The sequence below is a fragment of the Pleurodeles waltl genome, chromosome 7, assembly GCF_031143425.1.
Source record: "Pleurodeles waltl isolate 20211129_DDA chromosome 7, aPleWal1.hap1.20221129, whole genome shotgun sequence".
In the NCBI taxonomy this organism is placed as follows: domain Eukaryota; kingdom Metazoa; phylum Chordata; class Amphibia; order Caudata; family Salamandridae; genus Pleurodeles; species Pleurodeles waltl.
In genome coordinates, this window is record NC_090446.1 from 917,779,308 (window position 1) to 917,805,888 (window position 26,581).

The window sequence follows — 26,581 nt, forward strand, 5'->3', positions numbered from 1 at the left end:
ATTAGAGAGAGGTAGTAGAAGAGAGATGAAAAAGGTACGATAGGAGAGATGAAATGATATCCCTTACAGGGAGACATAATCTTGCTCACCCATAGCCATTCTAAATGTGGTTCCAAGTGGGGGGTGTTTATTTTTTCTGGCTACTCCCCTGCTCACGGAAATGGTGTGGCGTTGAAGCCTGAGAGCAGGACTGCTCTAAAGGATCTCTGAGCCAAACCTCATGCTTTGGAAATTGTCCTCACTGAGGCCTGATCACTGCGACCCTGAACTCTTGGAATTGTTTTACTTTTTTCTTCAAAGGTAACTCAGTAGTTCATCTTTTTTGGACTCTGGTGGTCCTTACCAGTGAGAAAAACAATACAGACACCTCTGGCTCTGGTAAAAGAGAGCCAGGGTTGTTCCATCATCCTATAAAGGGAAAGACAAGAACCTTACTGCTAGCATACTCATTTTGTTTTCTTCTTACCTAAGAGTTTGATATGTTTAAGCTTCACGATTTTAGAAGGCAGCACAGTGCATGATAACTCCACTGCTGCTCCTCAATAACATTTTCCCTTTGCATCGAAGAAGATTGTGAAAGTCATTTCTTCCATAAATGTTAGAAAAAAGGCATCAAATGTTCTAAAATGGATGTTCTGTGTGTGATACCCAATGAGAGACAAACAGCAATAAAAGGACAATACTAAGACCCATCACCTGTCTGGGTGAAAAAAGGTCCTTGGAGGTAACAGTTAAAAAGAAAGTTGTAACTTGGAAGGGATGTCTTTAGAGTGTCTTTCCACATTGCTGTTTGAAATGCTATGTATAAATGGATTGGTTTTTTCATTGCAAACTATTGATAGGTCACCTACTTCTCAGAAAAGGTGGTAACCCACTCGCAAAAAGCAAGAGGTCCTCTTGGGATCCCCTCCCCTTCGTATGCAGACGACACTCAGATTATTATCCCTATTAACGAAGACATGGAGGAAGTGGCCATCCGCTTCAACGCCTGTATGACAGCAGTGAATAACTGGATGAAGGCCAATTGGCTAAAACTTAATTGTGAAAAAACTGAGATTCTGTGCTTTGGGATTAGGAGAGAACACTGGTCTTCCATCTGGTGGCCTGAAGAGTGTGGCACTCTCCCTGTACCACGGTCTACCTCGAGAAATTTAGGATTATTGTTTGACGATCAATTGTCGTTCAAACCTCAGGTCAACCAGATAATCAAGACCTGTATGTGGACTTTGAAGAAATTAAAGAAATTATTTCCTTTTATTCCACAATCCTGCAGAACTACTGCCACTTTGGCTCTAGTCATTTCCAAATTGGATTACGGGAATGCGCTTCTGCTCAACTTGGATAAAGAATCGCTGAATAAGCTACAGTTGATGCAAAACACTGCGGCTAGGCTATTATTGAAACTGCCTTGTGGGGCCTCTGCTAAGAGGTGCTTAGAGATTTACATTGGCTTCCGGTAGCCCAGCGGCTCTCTTTCAAGGCTCTCTGCATCACTCACAAGGCTGTCCATGGGATTGGGCCTAAAGCTCTAACCACTAAGCTGCAATGGTACAGGCCCAATAGGCTGTTGCGATCTGCCTCTGCCTATCGAATTCAAACATCCCGCACTAAGAAGGCGAAGTGGGGAGATAGAGCGTTTACCATTGCGGCTGCTAAAATTTGGAACTCACTACCATTGGATTTAAGGCTAGAACACAATTATCTAACATTCAGGAGACTGGTCAAGACTTGGCTTTTTCCGCAATAAGTCTTGGAGTCCCCTTGTTAGCTGACTCTGCCTCTCCCAGTTAGCGCTTCGATGCCCTCGGGCCGGAATGCGCTTTATAAATACTCAATACAATACAATACAATTGTGAATGTCAAACAAAGTTTGTTTCTACGTGGCCAGTGGGCCAGAGGACCACTCCGAACTCTTAAACAAACGTTTTTAAAAAGCAGAACAGTTTTTTTCTTTTATGCAGACCCATTTCCTCTAAAGAAAATGGACTGCTTTTATAAAAAATAAAAATACATTATTTTAAATGCAATAACAAGCATTGTGGTTAGCTCACCTCAGCAGAATGGTATCCAATTGGAGTGCGTCATACTTTAAACCCTACCTCATGAACAGTAATGAACTAGGCTGAATTGTTACCTATTCCGAATGGTGATTTCGTGAACAGACCTAACCGTACATAGCTAGCTTCTCAAAAACAGAATCACATTGAATGGTGATTTTTGAACTGACTTATCAGTACATAGTTCTCTTCATAAAAACCGAATCAATTCGTAAAATGTCAGCGAATCGACTGTTAGTACACTTGGACCAAAATACCCTCTGCTTTATGTTAAAATGATATTGCAAGTAACCTTGGAGTTCTGTGACCCTGTAAAGGAACTTGGCCTTCGGCCTTGTTACTCTCTCTGGTTCCAGACCTCCTTGGTGACTTGCAATATCTTTACAATGCATATCAGGGGGTACTTTAGCCCATATGTTGTGTTTTAAGAGGTGTGGCATAAGTTCTAATGGTCTTGCATGGTATGCCTCTGAGGATTATATGTACGGATATTTCAACGTTGACCAGTGGTCTGGCTGCTTATGGTGCTCGGGCTCCTGCAATAAAAATAAATCATGATTTTTCATGCTGTGGTATATTGTATAATGTTAATGCCCGCCCCTGCCTAGGTTATTCTAATGTTACAGTTTTGTAGTATTTCTAATATGAGTTGGTGCTTAGGATGTTTGTGCTTTGAGTGTTGTGTGCACAGGTCAATGTGTTGCTGCTGCTTATGTGCTGTAAAGGCAGTTTATAGATCTATTGATTTTCTAGGACAGTTGCAGTATAGGTAAGGCAGGTGAATAATATCAGAGTGGGCTTGAAAAGGTTATCATGGTTGTTCTGCCATAATCCTCTCTCAATCATTGAGATACACCTTGTTTTGGGGTGTCTAATCTGTGCCTCTCATACACGAGCAGTCTCATGGGCTGCAGTAGGTGCACAGTAGCGAGAGTGCAGACGCTGGGTGCAAAAAAGATCTCAGGGTGCAATAGAAGCTGCCATCCTGCAACATTGTGAATAACTTTGTTTGACGGTGTGACTACCTTGTGGTACCTCCATTTTTTTCACCTCTAAAATGCATATGAATTAGACACCATTCTCTTACATGACATCTCTGCACAGATTCCAAACTACTGGCAAGTAGCCTCAGCGTACGGAGGATAAGCAGACCCAAAACTCACTTGACAGCTAAGAATATTTTTAATATATTAAAGGGGGTGTGGCTGCATGCATAGCCTTTTTTCATGCCCCCTTGCCTGTCACATTATTATATATATATATATATATATATATATATATATATATATATATATATATATATATAATATATATATATATATATATAATATATATATAAAACACTAATATATATATATATATATGTATATACATATATACACACACATATGTGTACACATATATATTAGAGTGTATAATATATATACATACACATTTGCTATATATATATATATATATATATATATATATATATATATATATATATATATATATATATGTATATATATATATTCCTTTGTAGATCACTGCACCACCTCAGTTCCTTCTTTTCTCCCCACACATGAGGTCCAGGGACAAATAAAGACCATTAGACTTACGGCAAAGAGCTGAGGTGCTGTTTCTACGCCTGCCAAGGGGAATCCTGCTTCTTGACCAGTACAGAGGGGTCTTTTCTCCTGGAGAGGAAAGAAAGCCCCCGTCAAAACAAATGCCACTGGTCGTAAAAGAAAGCTTTGGCCTGGGGCCAACTCAGTGATAACAACTGTGGACAGGAGTTTATGAAGAACCTGTCAATTATGGCAGCGGAATAGATTTTTACAACCTCGGACAGGAATATTTAATACCAATAGGGGTCGAAAACATTACTTTGAAAGAACGGTCCTGACATTGTGTGGCTCAACTTTTCCTTGCAGACCTTCCCTCCACTCACCAGCAGAAATCAGGTTACATAGAGATGCTGAAAAGTTCTAACCGATTTATTTCTAGGGGCCTCACAGTAGGCCATGTTTCACTTCCCCCAAGTCTTTGCTGTTTTAGACAACAGAACACATGCTCTTTAGCCAAAAAATGAGTCAGGGCCGGTATTTTATATACCTAGCCAGTAAATTTGCATACATGTTTACATCGTAAAAAATGATATTCTTTTTCACCCCTTTCAGAGAAAATATCATTGCAAGGTATACGTCCTTTTGCATTTATCACCCGATCTGAAGAGCTCCATTTTTCTGTACAAAGAGATTGTGACTAAGTGTGCAGGGGAAGCTTTGGGTAATTGTGAACTTTGTGTCTACGACAACAAATTGTAAGTATTTACTCTCTGAAAATGAGCCCTCATCTTCCCAACCTACACCCATATCCTACAGACCAATCTCTCTCTCTAAAAAATTAAAGAAGGCGATCTCAGGTGTTCCAGATCTGGATTAACTGGAATATTGGCCAAGAAGGAAACGCAGAACACAAACTAACATCATTGTCTACGAAATAAGCACGGTGGTGATCTATTTGACCTCTTAAACTATTCTGCTGTCCAACCCATTGTTTCTGATCCACAGAGCCTAGCAAGTTGGTGCAGGATATTTCCCCTACACCATAGTTTACCTAGCAACTTCACCGCTTTCGTTCTCTTGGCCATAATTGCCCATTGCACTGTCTGCCATTCACCCTAGAAACGTCAAGTTGATTCACAAGCATCTGCTGTAGCAGGGCTTTGCTCTTGTATGGTGCCTTGCCTAACACTGACTCAAAGCCACAGAAATAATTAGTTCCATTCGAATGTAATCACACACATTGGGACAGTTATATGATTTATGTTCTAAGAGCCTTGATTGTTGTGAATATATTTCAAAGCCTGTTACTTTCGCCAAGTCAAGCTGGCAACTAACTTCAGTTAAACCATAACATTTTTCTGTATCTCACTGTGGGAATAGACCAGGTAACTACTGTTCATGAAAAACAAGACCAAAATATACAACTATTTAGGCACTAAGTGGATCATCCCATACATGCCTCCTCAGAGAGAACCTGTTTTGGGGGAATTTCACTAATTCACCAACAACCAATAACCTTGAGACTGTCTCTCTCTACCTGAAGCCTATGACTATCTCACTTTGAGATAGAGATATTAAGAAGTCATCAATACTTTCTCTCCTAAATGATTTTGACTTTTGCTTTAACCGGGAGATGAGGCTTTAAGGTAGCTTTATCCAACAGTATTATTATTATGGGAAATATAAAACTCATTAATGTTGATTGCAACAGCGTGTTCAATTATTACAATGGCTGTGCCATGAAAACACACACAGTACTCCAAACCATTGCATGCCTGTACCCAAGCTAGAGTCAAAGCTCAGATTTAGTACAGCGTTCTAAAGGCATGCCAGATCTGCAATATCATTAAAGATCTACAGACCTGCTACTTCGGCTACCCTTTGGCTCTTTTTCATTCTTGATTCCAGTTTGATAGTTTTAACCCAGTCTCATTGAATGGAAGGCACCTCACATGGAGGTTTATGCTTTCGATAACTCATGTTACCCTTCCAAACAAGCAAAATGCAGGCCTATTGACTTGAATGAGGTCGCTCATGGTATGTTTCATTTTCACTGATTTTAATGGGCTCACCTTTACTAAAACACCTGATTTCACCCTCGTTTGAGATTTAGAAAGTGCTGCACATGCACCTGCCTTAGGGCTGTTTTTCCTGCGCCGTCAACCACATCTCTGAGTTTTGTCATCAATCCACGATGTCTTGGGGAATGTGTGCAGAGACAGCATATAAAAGAAAGGAGTTCCAACTGTACATCATATCGTAGGTTCCCTCCAGTGTGAAATCTACACATTTTGCCAACTCCTTCCAAACCTGGCTCTGCTCTGAGAACGTAAATATTGTACAGCAGTTTCCCAGGAGGCCCAACACAAGCGATGCATGGCATTCCACTGCAATTTATAACCTTATAAGTAATGCGTTATGATCCTCAAAGTGGTGCCAGAACACCCAACCAGTTTGGCAGTCAATGAAGAGAAGACACTTTTAAGGAATATATATTACGTTTAAGTAACGGGTTCAGTCCTTTCTTCTTTTCATCATAGCCTGGCCTTCCATTTTAACCACATAACAGTTTCCTCAAAAATACCGACATTTTTCTGTAACTCGGACCCTGGATTCAGACTTTAGGCTAGGATTGCGGTCCGACATCGTCTCATTGAATATGGGATCAGAGGGGCTAGTACTTTGGAGGGGGCTTTGGTTGACGTCAAAGTGCCGCTGCAGTGCTGGAAATTGAGAGCCTTGGTACAGCGAGTGACACCTGCGCTCGGCTTGAATTTTATTTTTCAACTGGGGGGCGCGGCATAAAAAAGTTTGAAGACCACTGGCCTAGAGTCATAGCACGTAGGCGTGCTGATATCCGTGTGCGTGAACGTGAGAGGCGTGACGTTAATGGCTGCCCTGTCTCAGAGCACGTAGGGCCAATGGGAAGGCTATACTAAGATGTGGCCAAAGCTTTATGAGCGGCAGCGGAACCACGAGTTTATTATGCTAATAACCTCCTAGCGGGCGGCGAGTGTTGAAGTTGTGTTGTTGTGCTAGTCATGTCCTGAGGGCGATGCCATTGATTTTAGGACCTATAAGCTACTCCATTCTTGTGTTTCTATATGAGACATGAAAATGAATATTCAATGTTAACTTGTAACATGCTGTTGCATTGTATTGACAGCAGGTGACAGCAGAATGTAAGGAATGGCGGTGTATGTTACATCCCCCATCGCGATACAGCAGTAGGCGGGTACTTTTAACTTCATCTGTTTATCCCGTCCCACAGTTTCCCTTTCAACTGTCAGGTACGGAAATGTATCTGGATAAACCGAAGGGAGGGCGGCCAATCTATTGCCGTTTCCTCGCACAGTCATCGTGACAGTAGTTCAGGTGCCCTGCACCCCGCCTTCCCTCTCGTCCCCGTAACACAGTGCATCATCCTCACTTGCTGATTTGACTCAAAGTATTTTTTTTAAATCGCATGCAAAACACGTCTAATCAGCGTTTCTTGGGGAACACGAAGGAGAAAAACAATGAGAATGTCACAAAGAGCTATAACACACTAAACAGGCTTAACGTGGCACAGTGTATCATACATTCTCTTTCGCACTATACTGTACAGACCTTGAGATGCTGTTAGAATCAGTAACCATGGTAGTGGGAAAGAATGCAAAACACCTGGAGGGCAGGTCAGCAAACTGGCCAACAAGCAGATTCAACAGGCTAAATATGCTATTAGAATAAAATCCATCGACCAAGACTGACACATTAGAATTCCTAATTTCCAAAATGGGAAATTTCTGTGGACACACAAGGCATTTGCTACAGAAATTCTAGTTCATCTTTTTTAAACCTGCCCTCACATCTCAGGCACGTAGTGAATCAATTTCCAGGCCTCTCTTAGGGCCTGATGAATCTTGACTGGTTGTCCTCCACATTAAAGAGATTGGTCTACAGCTTGTCAAATGTGTGGAGTAGCAGACTACAAGGCAAGATGTGCTTGCACATGGTTGTATTGCAGGCTGTGTTTTTAAATAGGTATGGCTCCCTGCTTGCTGAAAGCCTTTGTTTCATCCTGGTACGTACAGTAAGTGTTACCTTGTGATGCCTCCTTCTTCTCCTGAAGCGCAGCAGCTCTTTATGCTGGCGGGACACAAAGTTGACGGCAGCATACTCCAGCAGAGCGGAGAAGACGAAGAGCAGACACACAGCCATCCAGATGTCAATGGCCTTGACATAAGATACCTGGGAGGTAGAGAGATAACGGCCACCATCAGAAGCTCCAGAGATAATATTTTCCTGTCTCCTATCCTTTGACGACCATTTATTTGTAATGGTTTGCAATAAAAATTAAGTATGAAAAGCGTGCAACAGAAAAATGACCGTCTCGAGAGTGGTGAAAGTATTGAAAACAACATTTTCTAAGCTTTGCCGATGGCTACTACATTGAGTTGTCAGGTTGCATCCCTCAACGTGGTGGCCCTCTTGAAAGTACAAAAAATATTCTTTTATTTATATCATTTAGCATGGCCAATTGCCACTATTTGCATTTCCAGTGCTGGCCCATTATAAAGGGATCGTTACAAACCGAATTGCCGCAATTAACATGGCATGAGTGAGGGGGGTCGGAGAGGGTGCAAAGACAATGGAAAGGGGCCATCAAGTGTGCAGGGGCAGGAAAGCAATAGAGGTGCTGCGGAGGGAACGTATTTGAAACTAAAAGTGGAACGTGATGAGAGGAAGGGGGAAAACAGAAGAGTGCGGCTTGCGGTGGTCAAGTTAACGCCGCTGAAGAGTTGAAGCGAGGGGAGGGAATGACAGGGGACCAACATTTAGGGATGTGGGAAAAAAAGCTGGGCATGAACGTGAGTGGTGGGAAAGCTGGGGAAGTGGGTGAGCAACACGTCGACTTGTGGGGGTGGGAGCGTGGAGGGGGAAAACGCACACATGGGAGCAGAGGACAGAGCAATAAAACATGCATTACTGTTGAGTGCCAAAAGGAGTGGAGGGTTACACATCATCCAATGTAAAGGATGGTAAAGAAGCTATGCCTCAGGGACGGGACAAACACAAGAAGGGGAAGGAAAGCCATTGACAAGAAGGAAATGAGATTGACAAAAAAGTAAACCAATGTAAGCAGAGGGAAGCCCCAAAGCCACTAGTAAGTATTGTTATTGTCTACAATAGGTCTTTCGAGACCCCTAGGTGAGGATGAAAAATTACTTTCTTTGCTACAAAATTATTATTATTAACATACAAACAATACCATTGCCACAGCATTTCAGCCTCAATCTTTGGAGCTCAAGATTACTCTGATCAACTTTTATGCAAACAACAAAATTGCATGCGTTCTTCGTACCTTGGGGAGGGAGGCTCGGGAACCAGAACTCTGAGTGGTCATGGTAAGCACTGTGGTAATACCCAGGCCAACCCGGGCCGGGGCAGCATCCATGTTGATCCAGAAGGAGACCCAGGAGAGGATGACGATTAGAAGACTTGGGATGTACATCTGAATCAGGTAGTATCCCATCTGCCGTTCAAGGTGAAACCGTGCCTCGATGCAGGTGAATTTGCCTAGGAAATGGAGTCAGTCTCATCACTTTGTTCTTTGAAGTTTGACATGAACGCAGTGGTGCATACTGACTTCTGAGGACCATGCAGAATAAGTCTAGGTGTTGGCAGATATATTAATATGAACTACACTGGCTGCTGTGCTCCACAATGGGCTGAATTGCTTGAGGTGTCATGTCTGCAGGGGGTGCAGGAATCCCCTAACCTCTTTGGTGTCATTCCACTTAGATGGCCCACTGCATAATTGCACAATGTCTCTGTACATTTAAACTGTTTGGTTGGTTTGGTTCTATATCATTGCAGAATTCTGTTATGGGAGGATTTCCAGCAACCTGCCCATTCTCCACCAAACCATTCTGCAATATATTTGCGATATTTATCAGATTTGGGGAATTCCAAAATGTATGAGGGGTGGGTGTAACAAGTGTATTTTTCTCTAGCATAATTACTGCACTAAATGCTACGGGACATGACAACAGTAGCCAGCAGCTGCTCACGCTCTCTTAGTTTGTTGTTCTTGGGCTCCCGCAGTAGGTATTAAGGCTGACATAATCTCGTAATTTCACTAATTTCACAACACAAAAGTAATGCGTAATTACTGAAATTACTCTGATTACTCCCGCATAATTAACATTTCACCCAGGCCAATAATATATTCAAAATAATGTATTTGGGCAATTGAGAGATACTGTTAAACATGGTGACATGTCCTATCTCATTGGCACCTTCTTTCTCCATTGTTGTTTTTGCTTCCCTTTTGTCCTTGGCTTTCACAATAAACGAAAAAACCTCTCTAATGTGACTCCTTGCCTTAGCTGACCTATTGAGACTTCTGAGTGCTGCTTTTGCTGTAAAGTTAATTTAAACAAAGAAGGCACGCAATTAGTCAAGAATAACTGAATGAATGAAGCAAGAGAAGTGAAAAGAAATGACATCGTATCTCCTCTATGTAGAGGAACTATGACATATTGGTATGCCCCCATGCTCCATATCAGTAACAGAGTGAGTTGCAATGGCAGCTCCGTTGATGGCAGAGGGAGTTGGCTACTCACTGCCAATGGAAGCACTTGCCTTTCTCGAGCTGAAGGGGGTCTCCATTCACTGATGCCTCCTACTGGATTCCTCTGCTCTGCTGCCATGATGGAACATGTAGAATACAGTTGGTGCAGAGTGTGGGGCTTTGCCTCACTTTTGCTGTGATAGCAAATATTGATACAGGTACGGTGTCCGAGAAGGATCAGCATAGACAGACTTGCTCCGAGGGAACTTGTGAAAATTACTGACAGCCTGTGGAGTGTCCTGACGGACATGTAGCTACTACCAGCCACTACCACAGGACTGGCTTTACACCCGCCCATCCAACACTGGTATCACTGGTCAGAGGACACTGTCAATAAAAGAGCCAGAACGCTCAAGCTCATGGCCTCTTTTCCAGGTAGTGTCTGTGTCGCTCATTCATTAGCATGTTGACCTAGGGTCCTGGATACCATATTGGCTACAAGGGGTCTGACCCCACATGCCATGCCACCTCATGCCTCAAGTACAGTGAAGGAGGAGGACATATATTCATAGGAACTGCCACTATTGCCTGTCTGAGTAAGATAGCAAGCAGCTCTACTGGCAGATTGCAGATGATCCTCAGGTATGAATGGCTGACAACATGCAATGCCCCTGGCTGGTGAGGCACCTGTAAGCTGCTTGAGCCTGTCACTATCTGTCCTGGGAAGAGGAGAGGGGATCAGCGCCCTCCCAACAAAGAAGGAGCCATATATGCCAGTCCCCAGCGAGGCCTGCCTGTAAGCCCCCTCGCAGAGCGACTGTCAACTGCTATCAACAGACCTCACAGGTCCACAAGTCCACAGGTCCATCGCACCTGCCAGCTGAGCACTGCACAGTACACAGAAAAGATACAGTGGCCTGGTGAGTGGTGCTCTGGCGTCCATGCCATCTGTAGATTATTGTTTGCAGCACCCCGCCAGCAAGAGAATAAGACTGAGGCTTAGGGTGACCACCCGTTCGTAAATTTCACAGATCGCCCATAATTTGGACATCACGTCCGTTGTCCGTGATGATCCTTGATACGGACACCCTTTGTCTGTAATTTTGGGGATTGCAGCAAGCTGTGCTGCTCCCCTGCAGAAATCTCAGAGTTCTGCAGAAATCCCTATTGGGGCAGCTCAAACTCCTTCTCTTCTCACCAGAACACCCCTCCTAACCTCTCACTGACAATCACCCTGCCCATTGTCATTCTGTCTGCGCCTGATTGTCACATACAGAATGACAATGAACCAGTCTCAGAATGTGTTGGGCTTCCAGTGCCCAGGCTCCAGGCAGGTCACTCTGTCTTATCCAGGGGTCCTCACATGAGACCAGGGTTGAGTGACCAGGCATCCCGAATTTGCTGGGACAGTCCTGGTTTTTCACCTGCTGTCCTGGCAGATTTCAGTATATTTGGCTTCTGTCTCAGTTTACAAAAAGGGCAGAATCAAAACAGTGAGAGGCAGCTTTTATGTGTTCCAACACAACACTAGTTAGCAACTGTAATCAGAAAGCATTTTAATGACTAGATAAGATGTTGGGCTTAAAAAAGGCATTTTATTTCCTTAGTACCCTGTTGTGTGTGTTAATATGTGAATGAGCGCTGTCATTCTGTGCCCCTGGGGTTACCTAAAATTGTGGTCCTTCTTCTATTTTTGTGAAATTACCATTTTTTTGTATCTGGTCATCCTACACCAGGGGCCAAACTCTAGGGGAGTGGGGGCTTGGGGGTGTTTCTACATTTTCCAAAGACTATCTAAGTAGTACTGTGGGATAATGTACTGCTTGCAAAGAAAAAGGTGTGACATGTAGATGAAAGAAATGTTTTTTTTTACGTAGGTAGCTCAATGGGTTACTGCTGTTGTCACATAGTTCCTTTTGTTACAACAGTTGTTTTCCCCCCAATCTTTCGTTATTCCAAGAATGCTAAATAGGTTTCTTTAGGATGACAATGAATACTTATTTGTAAAAATAACCCCAACAACTAGGTTATGCTTTAAATCCTGAGATCGTATTTCTCCAGACCAGGCACTTTTAACATATAATGCCTACCAGTATGGCTGACCTGTGACTCCTATACCTTGTAGCCATCATTATCTTAAGTAACATTTCCTACAAATTGACTTACACACTCATGAGTCATCGTCTACGTATAATATGTGTGCAATGTAATGCACATGAACACCCTGCCCTATATGCCTGTAATGAGTAATGTTATAAAATAAATTAAATGCACATGAGAGGTTCTATGTAGAGATGAGGAACACCATTGGAAGTTGGTGTTAAGGGAATCTTTGGGGAAGTTATTCTTGTGCAGGTGGCATCAACAAAATCTGTCATGCCTGGCTGCCACCAGCAGTAAAGCTGGCCCTGTGAGGGACGAAGCTAGAAGTGGGCGAGCCGATGGGGTAGAATTAGGAAAACGACCCCTTATGTCTGCTGTCAGATTCAGCTCAGTGTATATATCTTATTTTAGCTTATACTTCTGCCAGCTATTTTAGAATTCTGCGATGTTCTCAGATATGTCCGTAAAAATGACCTTTTGTTCTGAATTATGTCTTGAAAATTGCCCTTTGTCCTGAATTTTTACTGTCACTGTCCAGAATTTGCCTTCTTGGCAGGTGGTCACCCTACTGAGGCTGCACATGCACTGAGAAAAGCCCGCCCAGCAGCATCTCCAACACCCATGTAGCCCGCAGCATCAGAGAGGCTGCAGCAGCCTGGAAGAAGTGGCTGCAATGCCACCTAGCGGTCAATCATTGCAGCGCACCAGGACAGAGTACATGACTCACAGGAGGTTACACTTGTGTAATGAGGAAATAACATTTGTGGAAAATACAAGCCTCCCCTGCTGCCCTGCATCATAAAGAGCCTGCAGTGCCCCTGCAACCTCACTAAAAGCAGCGAAGATGGGGGCTGTGACAGTGCAATGCCTCACCGGCATATTTGAGACCTGAGCATCGAGAGGGCTACAGTACCACACGGCAACTTCAACAAGGTGAAGAACTGGTCACCACATCACATCTGACCCCAGGGGCTCCTGAAAAGATGAGGAAGACCTGGCCAGGTTCTGACAGCAGCACAGGCTGAACCAGGCCAAAGGCTGACAGTGCAATTGAAGGCGAGAGATTGTACCAAGTCCATCGTACACTTGCACCAACTAGTGATCATGCGCAGTCACCACCAGCCTAAAGAGGCTGTTTGCTGCTAGCTACAACTGTCGTCACCTGCCTGCAAAACAAAAGCAAGGAGGGCGGGCCGGAAGAGCACCGCAAGGCCCCATGGTGGCCACCTGATTTCGATGCAATAATGAATTGGCTGTGTGCTTCATAACACTTTGACTGTCCTCTACCCGCAAGGGGTGAATAGCGAGACACCCTTGCAGAACAGCTAGCACTACAGACTGCCATGCAGCAGGTTAGGAATTGTCACTCAAGTGCCTCCCAGTAGTCATCTGTCATCACCACTGTAGGGAGGAAAGGAAACTCTGTCTCCCGCAACAGCTTTGCAGCAGCGGCTGTGACTCGCAGGTAAAGGATGTGAAGATGCATGCCTGACGAAAGCCAGCAGAGGGCACCCTTATAAAGATTGTGCAAGTGCCAAAGAAGGAACTTGGTTATCTGCAGAAGTGCCCCACAATGCCACTGCTAATTCCAGGGAGAGGAAGACTGACTGCTCCCCACTGGAGAAGGTAAAGATCTGTCGTCCATATGTCTCCCGGGGCACAAGTATAGCACCACCAATGCTCCCCAGTGACAAGAATGGATGATAGGGCCAAGTGTGGCCCGAGTGCAGAGAGGAGATTGTTTGCCCCCTTCCTGCAGTAGCACCACCCCACAGCAGGCCAGAGACATTTCAGGGAGTGCCCCGCCTAAAGACTGAGTTATCCATTGGCCTAATACAGGCGTGAGGAGAGTTGTGTGCCTCTAGTGGCAAGCTGCCACCACTGCAAGTAAAATGAGACACTTGCCGCCCACAGTGATACCATGTTCAACCATGGATACTTTGGGCAAAAGAAGAGAAGTGTGGAAGAGGCTACAGACCAGATCAAAGAAAGTAAACCTACCTCTAAAAATGGCTGCTGAACCTGTGAGAGGAGAAGGAAGGAGCGTGCAGCAATTTTTCCCTGAAGCCACATCATTATCTACCTGCACCAAGCCACTAGATGCCAACATAGCAGAGACATTGCCGCCCAGAGAGGTCACTGCTGTTCAAGTTGCCACCTCACTGACAAGAAGCACTTCTGTGAAACAGGAGATCACCGTTGTAGGGCAAGGCAGCCAGAGTACTGCCAGGGATCACATGGCTATGCATGGTTGCATGAAAGAGGCTGCACCAGCTGGCCACCCCAGCACTAAATGGCCACCATTGGTCCATCAGTCACATTGAGACAGTCAAATCGAGTTACCAACACTTCCAAATGCACACAACCCTCGCAGGACCAAGCGCAGAGAAAACGCAACCTCAAGGCACAGGTACTGTGCCATTAGGAGAAGAGGCAAGTCCTACAGACAGGACAAGACCTGCTAGGGGTCCATGAGATGTTAAGTCCTACAGATAGAACAAGACCTCCGGGAGGTCCATGAGAAAGGAATACCTGAGACACGTGGCCTGACATCACCTAGCACCAGAAGAAGAAGAGTACACATGGGACTCATGGCACGATGCCACATTGCAAAGGAGCACTGAAAAATAAGAGAGAAAGGTATGTGTCCAGACCTGTCATACTGAAGAACCTGATGACCACTGTTGAGCAGGAGTGAAGAACAAAAGGTGATCAGACCGAGGACTCGTACCAATACCAGAGAGTGCACTTACAACACAAGCCAGCCAAGGAGGTGCAGCGACATCACTGGTGACATGCCAGTGGGAGAACCGAAAGTAAGCCGCCTGCATGCGTGAACTGCATAGCAGCCCCAGGCTTCATAGTGCATCTTTCATCCACCTTGCTGCTGATGGCAGGCTTGCTAACAACCGCACATGATGATGGACAAGAACAGCCACCAATAACACAGCAAGTTACGTGGCTGCGAAGTCCCTCCAGTCACCCTACCCCCTCCAAGTCTTAATCACCTGTTGTACAGGTTGTGTAATGGCAACAATACCATCATGCCATGTGCATCACCCTAACCACCAAAAGGAGCATCTCACTTCCAGGTTGGAGTCGTACATCCATGAACCATCAAGAGACCAGGGAGGCACTCCTGGTGCCGTGACGGACCAATTGTCCAGGGACTATCTGCTAACCCCACCCACATCTGGGTCCTGTTGGCAAGCACATTTGACTATGGTTGCATGAATGACTTTGCTGTGGCTCTGTTGTCGATTCTGCAGTGGCCCCACATGTCCCACATGCAGCCCTGCACAGTCCACAAGGTCATGTGGTGACCCAAAGGAAAGAGCCTCAGGAGAATCCCTGCACAAGAGTTTGGGGCGGAAGCTGTTCCACCAACAGGTTCTGGGAGGCACCTGGAGTTCTGGTTGAAGCACTTGAGTGCCAGTGAGTGGTACACAAACCAGAGAGGACGTTTGACAGCATTTCCAGCAACCCCACAGACAAAGCTGCTCTCAGCTGATGAAGGACTTACCCAGAAACACGTGTGTAGAGATTTACAGCACTTGCTGCACCTTCTAAGGTGAAAAACGTAAGTTTACTTTATGGATAAAAAACGAACTTGTACTGCATTTACCATGATGCACTGGGGCTGACTGTATGCTGGAGTGTGAGCAGGGTGCTCCCTTTCTGGTTTTTAGGTTCTGGGAGGCACCAGGGCCACAGAGGAAGATGTCCAAACATTGTTGATGCCATCCCAGTCCGTACAATGTTGCCCTTTCATGGAGACAAGACACCCCAAGAGGAAACTCTGCAGTGGACTCCGCCAATGCTCCTGATGCACCCCAGTTTGCACTGCTGTCATGAACCACACCATAGTGGGAGCATGCGGGACCGACCATTACTGGATGAGTGGACATTAACCCAACCTACGTGCTATGCAAAGACCCAGACTCCATCTACACCTGTGTTCATGCCCTGTCTCATGTGGTTTAACCATGAATGCATACAGTGAATTCTGGATGCTGCCAGCTGCACCTGCCCATTTGTACAGTGCTGTCCTGCAGACTGCTCTAGAGAGTGAGAAACTCAGTGTTGTACAGTTTTTTTATTTATTCCCACAGGCTGGAGTTTTTTTTTTTTATATTCAAGTTTGGGAGGAGTGCTGTGTCCTGCTGGAAACGTAAATACTTTCAGCCATTCCCAGAGGGCTGGCTTTACCCCCACCCTATTCCACCCAGCACTGGCGTCACCGGTCAGGTGACACTGTCAATAAAAGAGCCAGAGTGCTCGAGCTCGTGACCAATATACTACTGGCAGTGACCCTGTTGTTCATTTTTAGTATGTGGGTCTATGGCCCAGGACACCACAGCCTGCACCTGTCAAAGTCTAACAGTAATGGAACACGACACTCTTAAGGTTATTCTGTAGAATACCTGTGACGAGTGTCCTCTTTTTTAATTGAAAGCCCTTAGGCCAGATCTGACGTTATATTTTTTTATCCTCTTCCTGGCATTCATTTCGTAGGCACGCGGCTCCTCAGATGTAACCTAAGAGTGATCTCAATGTCACATCGGTCATAACCTTCGAATACTGATCCCAGCACACCCCCATGGTTGTAAACGCCCACCGCCACCATCCCTGAGTTACGTCCTTACTGTTACATGTAACGTAACTCAGATTGCCAGGCGAGGGTTGAAAGTGGGGATGGATATCTGAAAGAACGACGAGTGTCAGGCTCACATGACAGACATGTTCTGTGCTGCAAGTTCTGTGGTCTTGGAAAGCACACTTCACAAACGTACCACAAGGTGGCGCAGGGTTGACACGATATAGTAATGGAGCATGGCTGTAATGGTAGTTTAGTTATGCCTAGTGAAACCAGCCACAAGTAAGGGGTCAAGCGGTATGTCGCTAAGTGATTTACCTACTTGTAATCTAAGCTTTACAATGAAACACACTTCTTAAAATGTCGGACCCCTGTGTGGTTGTTCACGCATAAAACAATGTAACATTGGGTGCTTATTTGTGCTTGTTTTTTTCCGGTGCTGAGCACCGGCACTTATTTTGGAGGGCCGGGGCTTATTCTTCTGCCTCATGCGTTTGTTGCGAGCAAAAGACACATCTGAGAAAGACGGAGGAAGGGAAAAACGAAAACTCGTCACAAAGGGAGAAAGTAGAAAGCTGCAAGAATAAGCTGAAGGGGCAGGGAGTGGCTTTATATGGATTGAAGAGGCCCGAGATGGCTTCAGGATTACGCCGCCTCAGTATTCTGTGTTCCCACATTTGATTGCAGCAGCGGTGAGTTTAACAGGAGGGCTTTAGGCACCGGCAACTTTTTATTTACAAATTAAGCACTGCTTAGGTGTAGCTAGGCTACAAGTCCTATGCTAGACACTACCTGCTCACCTTTGCAACATAGCGCAACTGCCATTTGTAGTGCCGGCTCCGCCGGTGAAGTCATCTGTGGGCGACTATTGCAAAATCAGGTGCACTACTATTTTTGTCCTTCACGCAACTCAGCGCTGCAATTTTTAACACAATGCTCTGCCACGTGAAGGATAGTAAATCTGAGGCTGTATGTAAAACGGTCCAGGCTACTAGTTGAACAAAACCTGCTTGCAACACTGCTTATTTGTTCAAACTGTTTTGCCCCATTCATTTAGCTTTATGTGTTATGGTTCGTATTGTGTATGACCAGGAAGAGCCCCAGGAAACTCCTTAAACCGCAAGTTGCCCCCACCTTGCCATCACCTTGTCAATAATGTTGAAATTCCGATAGAGGACATCCCTGCAGGCTACACTAGCTCTGGTCAGCCATAAACGGTACAGGAGATGGCAGGTAGCCTGCCACAGACAGGAAGGTAGAATATCTGTGCTCCGTCCACTCACCAGTGTTGTAGTTCTTGGTGCAGTACCGCAAATCCTTTTCCTCCTTCAAGATAAACTGTGGTAGAGTCAGTCCATCGGCGACCTGGACAGCACCTGGCTCCTGCCATTCAAACACGAGATCATTCATGGTGTAGCCAACTGCAAGCAAGAGGGAAAGAGCAGACGGCACCCAATTATTAATACAGATGGGTTGGCGTTGAGTGTCTGGGGATCTAGGCATTGCGACCTAGTTCAGGGCAATCAGTGATTACTGGTCGCCAATTATGAAAACTGGTATCATTTACTATCGGTGTCCTGGGCCCTCTGGCCAACTGGAACCCAGAAATAATTTACAAAGTATTTCTTCCCCTTTAGCCCTTGTCTCTCAGTGGTGACACAGTAGAGCAGTGCACCACTGCACCACAAAGTGGTGTGACTACACACTAAGGGATTGATTCACAAAACATGGCTGTGATTTATATTGGAGTACTCCTGGCTTAATACAGAATTACAGGAGTAAGCCAAGAGTTTTGAAGAGTTAGTCACAGAGTAAGCTGGGCTCTGAAGATCCAAGCATGTGAGGCCTTCAGAGCGCAGCTTTAAAGCTTCCATTTCAGTCAGTGCTTTACTTGGTAAAAATGTAAAAAAATAGTTTAGTAAATACTTGAACAAAATAAGGACTCTCTAGTCTAGATCCTTCTGACAAAGAGATTTGAGGCAAGACTTTTACTGATGAGTGTTCTATGTTTCCACAATGCTGAAATCATTAAATAACGTTATTATATGAAGTGGTATTGAGATTCTCAGGTCTGCAGTCTAAGGATTTGGGGCCTGATTAAAATTTGACGGTTGGCCCCTCCTCCGCCAGGATGACAAAGTAATTTACTCCGTCAACCTGGCGGAGGTGCAGATGGCCAAATCTTGAAATGGCTGTAGGTCTGGCAGACATTTCAAGGATTGACAGGAACCTAATTCATGGCGGTTCTGCCAATGTAATGTAACTTTGCCAGATGGCTCAGTAAAACCTGATGGAGCCATATAGCACAATTACAATTTTTCTTTTACTCCAAAAAGAAAATCCCAGTGTGGCATTTTCTTTTTGAAAAAAAAAAAAAAAAACACAACTATGTCCCCCTAACCATAGGAGTTTTCTCTTATGTAGAGAGGGGCATTGAACACTTTCCAATGCCTCTTGCTGCCAGGTTTTTCCTGGCAGCAGCAGGCATTGCAAAATGGCTATATCTCTGCTGATTTCAATTAGGTGAGTCAAATAGACCAACCTCTAACTACCCCTACTCCGTCGGGCCATCAGAGGAGTTCAACCATAGTGGAGATGGAGTAGTCTCCGCCATAATCAAACTATGGGTCTATCACATATATTTCGGGTAGGCAGACATAGTCTTGGTGGGGAGAGAAATTGGTCACAATTGCGATGGATTTCCATCTCCGTCAAGAATTATATTGTGCCCTTAGCCCATAGTTTAACCGTAAAAAAACAAACACTCAATCTCAGCCTTTCTCTTACTACTAGGCAGTCTCCAACTCCAGTTGCTACATTTCAGAGGCATCATGTAGCTTTTTATTGAGACTGATTTAGATCAACTACTGTTCAAAGTCTGTAAGATTGTGATTAGGTTTCAATATATTTCCTCTAAAATCACTCTGCACCTACTGGATTACCTGCACACCACCTTCCAAAAACACTACAGAGTGCCCACATAAACATTTAACAAGCAAACGTTCAACAAAAGGATGGCTGCTGGAAGACTGGCCACTACCTAACGATGAGGTAAGAGTTATGAGAGTCCACTAGTCTGAAGAGTTGCCACTGAAGGGGCTAACAGTGTTTCTGGTTCCCATTTACATGAGTACTGTTAAAGGGTGTGCTATATTTAAAAGATCCTTAACTTCCAAATCACCAGCTGTGGTAGGATTTTCTCAGCACCAGGTATTCCCACAGATCGGAAAGTATCAACAAAGACCAAGCTGGAGAAAAAAACATTGGGGCATCAAGGGCTGACATATGTGCAATAGCTTGACAACTTTCCACATGGTCAATGGTTCCTTAATCAGAACGGCTTTGCCTACTTACCTCTCTAACTTCCTCAGGCCAGGGGATGGAACCGAAGTCATCCTCAGGATTCCTGGAGGTAACTAGGGGTTCACAAGGTTTCCATGCAGCATGGAATGGGGGTCCAGGTCATAATAATCTGTAACGTTATTAACAACTATTCTCTGCGGACCAGTTGGCACACACATATGCTGTTAGCGGCCAGGCGACCATATGTTCTGGAGCAGCACAGGTCCTCAAAGTCAGCTGGGCAGACAAAGCTCTGCTTCCAGGCAAACTTTTCTGTGTAAGGTGCAGTGTAGTGTCCCTTCTCAGTGGGACAGGTCCCGCCATCTTGCAAGGCTGTTTCACAGAAGTACTGCAGGATTCATGTCTCAGAAATGGACCTAATTTGAAAGGTGTACAACAGTCAAGCAAACTCTGTACCTTGAACTCGGTCCGCCTCAGTTTTCCTTGTGAACAGCTCATTTCTTTGACAAGAGGCACTCTAGAAGAAATATATTAGTATAGGTGACCAGTATTTATCATCAGAATCGACCAATCAGCTCTCTTGCATACTTGAAATTCTGAGGCCCTCCGCCAATCGAACTTGCATCGCTGGTGGTCCATCAGCTCATGCCAGGGCCAAGGACAATAGAATCCCTTTGTGGGTTGATTCTATTTGTTCAAGACACAAGTGTTTATTGGGTGCACACAGCAGGTCATATCTCTTGTAGCTGCAGATCAAGCAGGAAGAGTGTGAGGAGCTAGGAACGCTCTAAAGAGGCAAGGTGGAATGCTTAAAAAATGAGAGCCCTGACTCACTGTAGGAAAATACCATCTTGCCTGGCATGTTACCCCCATTTTTACATGTATGTCAGTTTGTTTTTGCCTGTCTCACTGGGATCCTGCTGGCCAGGACCCCAGTGCTCATAGTTTGTGGCCTGAATGTGTGTACCTGTGTGGTGACTAACTGTGTCACTTAGGCTCTGCTAATCAGAACCTCAGTGCTTATGCTCTTTCTGCCTTTAAAACTGTCACTAGAGGCTAATGACCATTTTTTACCAATACTAATTGGCACACTGGAACACCCTTATGATTCCCTAGTATATGGTACCTAGGTACCCAGGGTCTTGGGGTTCCAAGAGATCCCTATAGGCTGCGGCATTTCTTTTGCCACCCATAGGGAGCTCAGACAAATCTTACACAGGACTGCCACTGCAGCCTGAGTGAAATAACGCACATGTTATTTCACAGCCACTTTGCACTGCACTTAAGTAACTTATAAGTCACCTATATGTCTAACCCACACTTAGTGAAGGTTAGGTGCAAAGTTACTAAGTGTGAGGGCACCCTTGCACTAGCAAAGGTGTCCCTACATAGTTCAGGGCAATTTCCCAGGAATTTGTGAGTGCGGGGACACCATTACACGCGTGCACTACATATAGGTCATTACCTATATGTAGCTTCACAATGGTAACTCCGAATATGGCCATGTAACATGTCTAAGATCATGGAGTTGTCCCCCCATGCCAAATATGGTATTGGGGTGCCAATCCCATGCATCCCTGGGGCTCCACTATGGACCCTGGGTACTGCCAAACCAGCTCTCTGGGGTTTTCTCTGCAGCTACCGCTCCTGTCACCCCACAGACAGGGTTCTGCCCTCCTGGGGTCTGGGCAGCCCAGTCCCAGGAAGGCAGAACAAAGGATTTCCTCTGAGAGAGGGTGTTACACCGTCTCCCTTTGGAAATAGGTGTTAAAGGCTGGGGAGGGGTAGCCTCTCCCAGCCTCTGGAAATGCTTTAAAGGGCACAGATGGTGCCCTCCTTGCATAAGCCAGTCTACACTGGTTTAGGGAACCCCCAGTCCCTGCTCTGGAGCAAAACTGGACAAAGGAAAGGGGAGTGACCACTCCCCTGTCCATCACCACCCCAGGGGTGTGTCCCAGACCTCTGCCATCTTGAATCCAGAGGTGTGAGGGCACTCTGGAGGCCCCTGAGTGGCCAGTGCCAGCAGGTGACGTCAGAGACCCCTCCTGATAGGTGCTTACCTCACAAGGTGGCCAATCCTCCTCTGAGGGCTAATTAGGGTCTCTCCTGTGGGCTTTTCCTCAGATACAGACTTGCAAGAATTCACCAGAGTACCTCTGCACCTCTCTCTTTGATTTCTGCCAAGGATCGACCACTAACTGCTCCAGGATGCCTGCAAAACTGCAACAAAGTAGCAAGAAGACTACCAGCGACACTGTAGCGCCTAATCCTGCCGGCTTTCTCAACTGTTTCCTGGTGGTGCATGCTTTGGGGGCTGCCTGCCTTCATCCTGCACTGGAAGCCACGAAGAAATCTCCTGTGGGTGGACAGAATCTTCCCCCTGCTCCAGCAGGCACCAAACTTCAGCGTCACTGGTACTCTGGGACCCCTCTCATCCTGACGAGCATGGCCCCTTGAACACAGGTGGTGGACCCAAGTGACCCAGACTGTCAAAATTTGGAAGAGGTAAGTCCTTGTGACCCCTCTCCAGACAGTAATCCTGTGCACCAAGTGAATTGCAGCTGCTAGGGCGTCTGTGCACATTTCCAAGGAATCCTTTGTGCACAGCCAAGCCCAGGTCCCCAGCACTCCGTCCTGCATTGCTCAACTCCCTGAGTTGACCTCCGGCTCCGTGGGACCCTCTTTTGTAGTGTTGAGATGACCGCCATGTTCAGTCTTCTTGAACCCATGTTCAAGTACTTCTGCGGGTGCTACTTTCTTGTGCATGGGCTCTCTACATTGCTAAGGGCCCCCTCTATCTCCTCTCCCAAGTGGCGACATCCTGGTCCTTCCTGGGCCCGGGCAGCATCCCTTTTCCTTTACCGCGACTCTTGCAGCTAGCAAGGCTTGTTTGAAGTCTTTCTCCAAAGAAACAACTCTGCATCCTCCAGCACTCTGTGGGACATCTTCTTCATGAAGGAGAAGTTCCTAGCACCTTTTGTTGTTGCAGAATCTTCAGCTTCTTCCTCCTGGAGGCAGCCATTTTGCACATTCATCTGGGGTTTAGTGGGCTCCTGCCCCGCCTCCCCACCCCCGGACACTTTCACGACTTTTGGACTTGGTCCCCTTCCTTTACAGGTCCTCAGGTCCAGGAATCTGTCTTCAATGCTTTGCAGTCTGTTGTGGTCTTTGCAGAATCCTCTATCACAAGTTTAGTGTGTTTCTGGGGAAATAGTAGTACTTTACTCCTACTTTCCAGGGTCTTGGGGTGGGGTATCTTGGACACCCATAGTGTTTTCTTACACTCCCAGCGACCCTCTACACACTACACTAGCCTAGGGGTCCATTCGTGGTTCGCATTCCACTTTCTTAGTATATGGTCTGTGTTGCCCCTAGGTCTATTGCATCCTATTGCAGTGTTTGCACTACTTTCTGACTGTTTTACTTACCTGATTTTGGTTTGTGTGTATTTTTTGTGTATTTTACTTACCTCCTAAGGGAGTATATCCTCTGAGATATTTTTGGCACATTGTCACAAAAAGAAAGTACCTTTATTTTTAGTAACTCTGAGTATTGTGTTTCTTATGACATAGTACCTATATGATGTAAGTGGGATAGTAGGAGCTTTGCATGTCTCCTAGTTCAGCCTATGCTGCTCTGCTATAGCTACCTCTATCAGCCTAAGCTTATAGAACACTACTAATCTACTAATAAGGGATAACTGGACCTGGCACAAGGTGTAAGTACCCTCAGGTACCCACTATAAGCCAGGCCAGCCTCCTACACTCACCCATTGAGAGGAAAGTGTAGCTCTCTTCCATGTCATTCATTTCATTTTCACATATCTGAAATGCAAAATGAAGTCCACCTTGCACAAGTCTACAAACTCAACATTTGACTTCATAAAGTGCACACACACCTACCATGCCTATCCTACTTATATGTATTACTGAAAGGCCCTGTAGGAAAGTACCATCTTGCCTGGCATGTTACCCCCATTTTTCACTGTATATATGTTGTTTTAGTTGTATGTGTCACTGGGACCCTGGTAACCCAGGGCCCCAGTGCTCATAAGTGTGCCTGAATGTGTTACCTGTGTAGTGACTAACTGTCTCACTGAGGCTCTGCTAATCAGAACCTCAGTGGTTATGCTCTCTCATTTCTTTCCAAATTGTCACTGACAGGCTAGTGACCATTTTTACCAATTTACATTGGCTTACTGGAACACCCTTATAATTCCCTAGTATATGGTACTGAGGTACCCAGGGTATTGGGGTTCCAGGAGATCCCTATGGGCTGCAGCATTTCTTTTGCCACCCATAGGGAGCTCTGACAATTCTTACACAGGCCTGCCACTGCAGCCTGAGTGAAATAACGTCCACGTTATTTCACAGCCATTTTACACTGCACTTCAGTAACTTATAAGTCACCTATATGTCTAACCTTTACCTGGTAAAGGTTAGGTGCAAAGTTACTTAGTGTGAGGGCACCCTGGCACTAGCCAAGGTGCCCCCACATTGTTCAGAGCCAATTCACTGAACTTTGTGAGTGCGGGGACACCATTACACGCGTGCACTACATATAGGTCACTACCTATATGTAGCTTCACCATGGTAACTCCGAATATGGCCATGTAACATGTCTATGATCATGGAATTGCCCCCTCTATGCCATCCTGGCATTGTTGGTACAATTCCATGATCCCAGTGGTCTGTAGCACAGACCCTGGTACTGCCAGACTGCCCTTCCTGGGGTTTCTCTGCAGCTGCTGCTGCTGCCAACCCCTCAGACAGGCAGCTGCCCTCCTGGGGTCCAGCCAGGCCTGGCCCAGGATGGCAGAACAAAGAACTTCCTCTGAGAGAGGGTGTGACACCCTCTCCCTTTGGAAAATGGTGTGAAGGCAGGGGAGGAGTAGCCTCCCCCAGCCTCTGGAAATGCTTTGTTGGGCACAGATGTGCCCAATTCTGCATAAGCCAGTCTACACCGGTTCAGGGACCCCTTAGCCCCTGCTCTGGCGCGAAACTGGACAAAGGAAAGGGGAGTGACCACTCCCCTGACCTGCACCTCCCCTGGGAGGTGTCCAGAGCTCCTCCAGTGTGCTCCAGACCTCTGCCATCTTGGAAACAGAGGTGCTGCTGGCACACTGGACTGCTCTGAGTGGCCAGTGCCACCAGGTGACGTCAGAGACTCCTGCTGATAGGCTCCTTCAGGTGTTAGTAGCCTTTCCTCTCTCCTAGGTAGCCAAACCCTCTTTTCTGGCTATTTAGGGTCGCTGTCTCTGGGGAAACTTTAGATAACGAATGCATGAGCTCAGCCGAGTTCCTCTGCATCTCCCTCTTCACCTTCTGATAAGGAAACGACCGCTGACCGCGCTGGAAGCCTGCAAACCTGCAACATAGTAGCAAAGACGACTACTGCAACTCTGTAACGCTGATCCTGCCGCCTTCTCGACTGTTTTCCTGCTTGTGCATGCTGTGGGGGTAGCCTGCCTCCTCTCTGCACCAGAAGCTCCGAAGAAATCTCCCGTGGGTCGACGGAATCTTCCCCCTGCAACCGCAGGCACCAAAAAGCTGCATTACCGGTCCCTTGGGTCTCCTCTCAGCACGACGAGCGAGGTCCCTCGAATCCAGCGACGCTGTCCAAGTGACCCCCACAGTCCAGTGACTCTTCAGCCCAAGTTTGGTGGAGGTAAGTCCTTGCCTCACCTCGCTGGGCTGCATTGCTGGGAACCGCGACTTTGCAGCTCCTCCGGCCCCTGTGCACTTCCGGCGGAAATCCTTTGTGCACAGCCAAGCCTGGGTCCACGGCACTCTAACCTGCATTGCACGACTTTCTAAGTTGGTCTCCGGCGACGTGGGACTCCTTTGTGCAACTTCGGCGAGCACCGTTTCACGCATCCTCGTAGTGCCTGTTTCTGGCACTTCTCCGGGTGCTACCTGCTTCAGTGAGGGCTCTTTGTCTTGCTCGACGTCCCCTCTCTCTGCAGGTCCAATTTGCGACCTCCTGGTCCCTCCTGGGCCCCAGCAGCGTCCAAAAACGCCAAACGCACGATTTGCGTGTAGCAAGGCTTGTTGGCGTCTTTCTGGCGGGAAGACACTTCTGCACGACTCTCCAAGGCGAGAGGGATCCGTCCACCAAAGGGGAAGTCTCTAGCCCTTTTCGTTCTTGCAGAAACCTCAGCTTCTTCTGTCCAGTCGAAGCTTCTTTGCACCCGCAGCTGGCATTTCCTGGGCATCTGCCCATCTCCGATTTTCTTGTGACTTTTGGACTTGGTCCCCTTGTTCCACAGGTACCCTAGATTGGAAATCCACAGTTGTTGCATTGCTGGTTGGTGTCTTTCCTGCATTATTCCTCTAACACGACTCTTTTGTCCTTAGGGGAACTTTAGTGCACTTTGCACTCACTTTTCAGGGTCTTGGGGAGGGTTATTTTTCCAACT

General features: G+C 46.1%; 1 protein-coding gene across 2 annotated transcripts in view; it reads right to left on the bottom strand.

Annotated features, from left to right (window-relative positions):
• Positions 1-26,581, bottom strand: part of GLRA1 (glycine receptor alpha 1) — a 469,611-nt gene that overhangs the window by 42,928 nt on the left and 400,102 nt on the right. The window contains exons 6-8 of one of the 2 annotated variants that reach the window (XM_069199593.1): positions 18,144-18,281; positions 8,949-9,163; positions 7,676-7,834 (exon numbers count right to left, since the gene is read on the bottom strand). In XM_069199593.1, coding sequence (XP_069055694.1) covers positions 7,676-7,834; positions 8,949-9,163; positions 18,144-18,281 — 512 coding nt within the window. The remainder of the gene's footprint in view (positions 1-7,675; positions 7,835-8,948; positions 9,164-18,143; positions 18,282-26,581) is intronic. The other variant, XM_069199594.1, reaches the window with a different exon arrangement.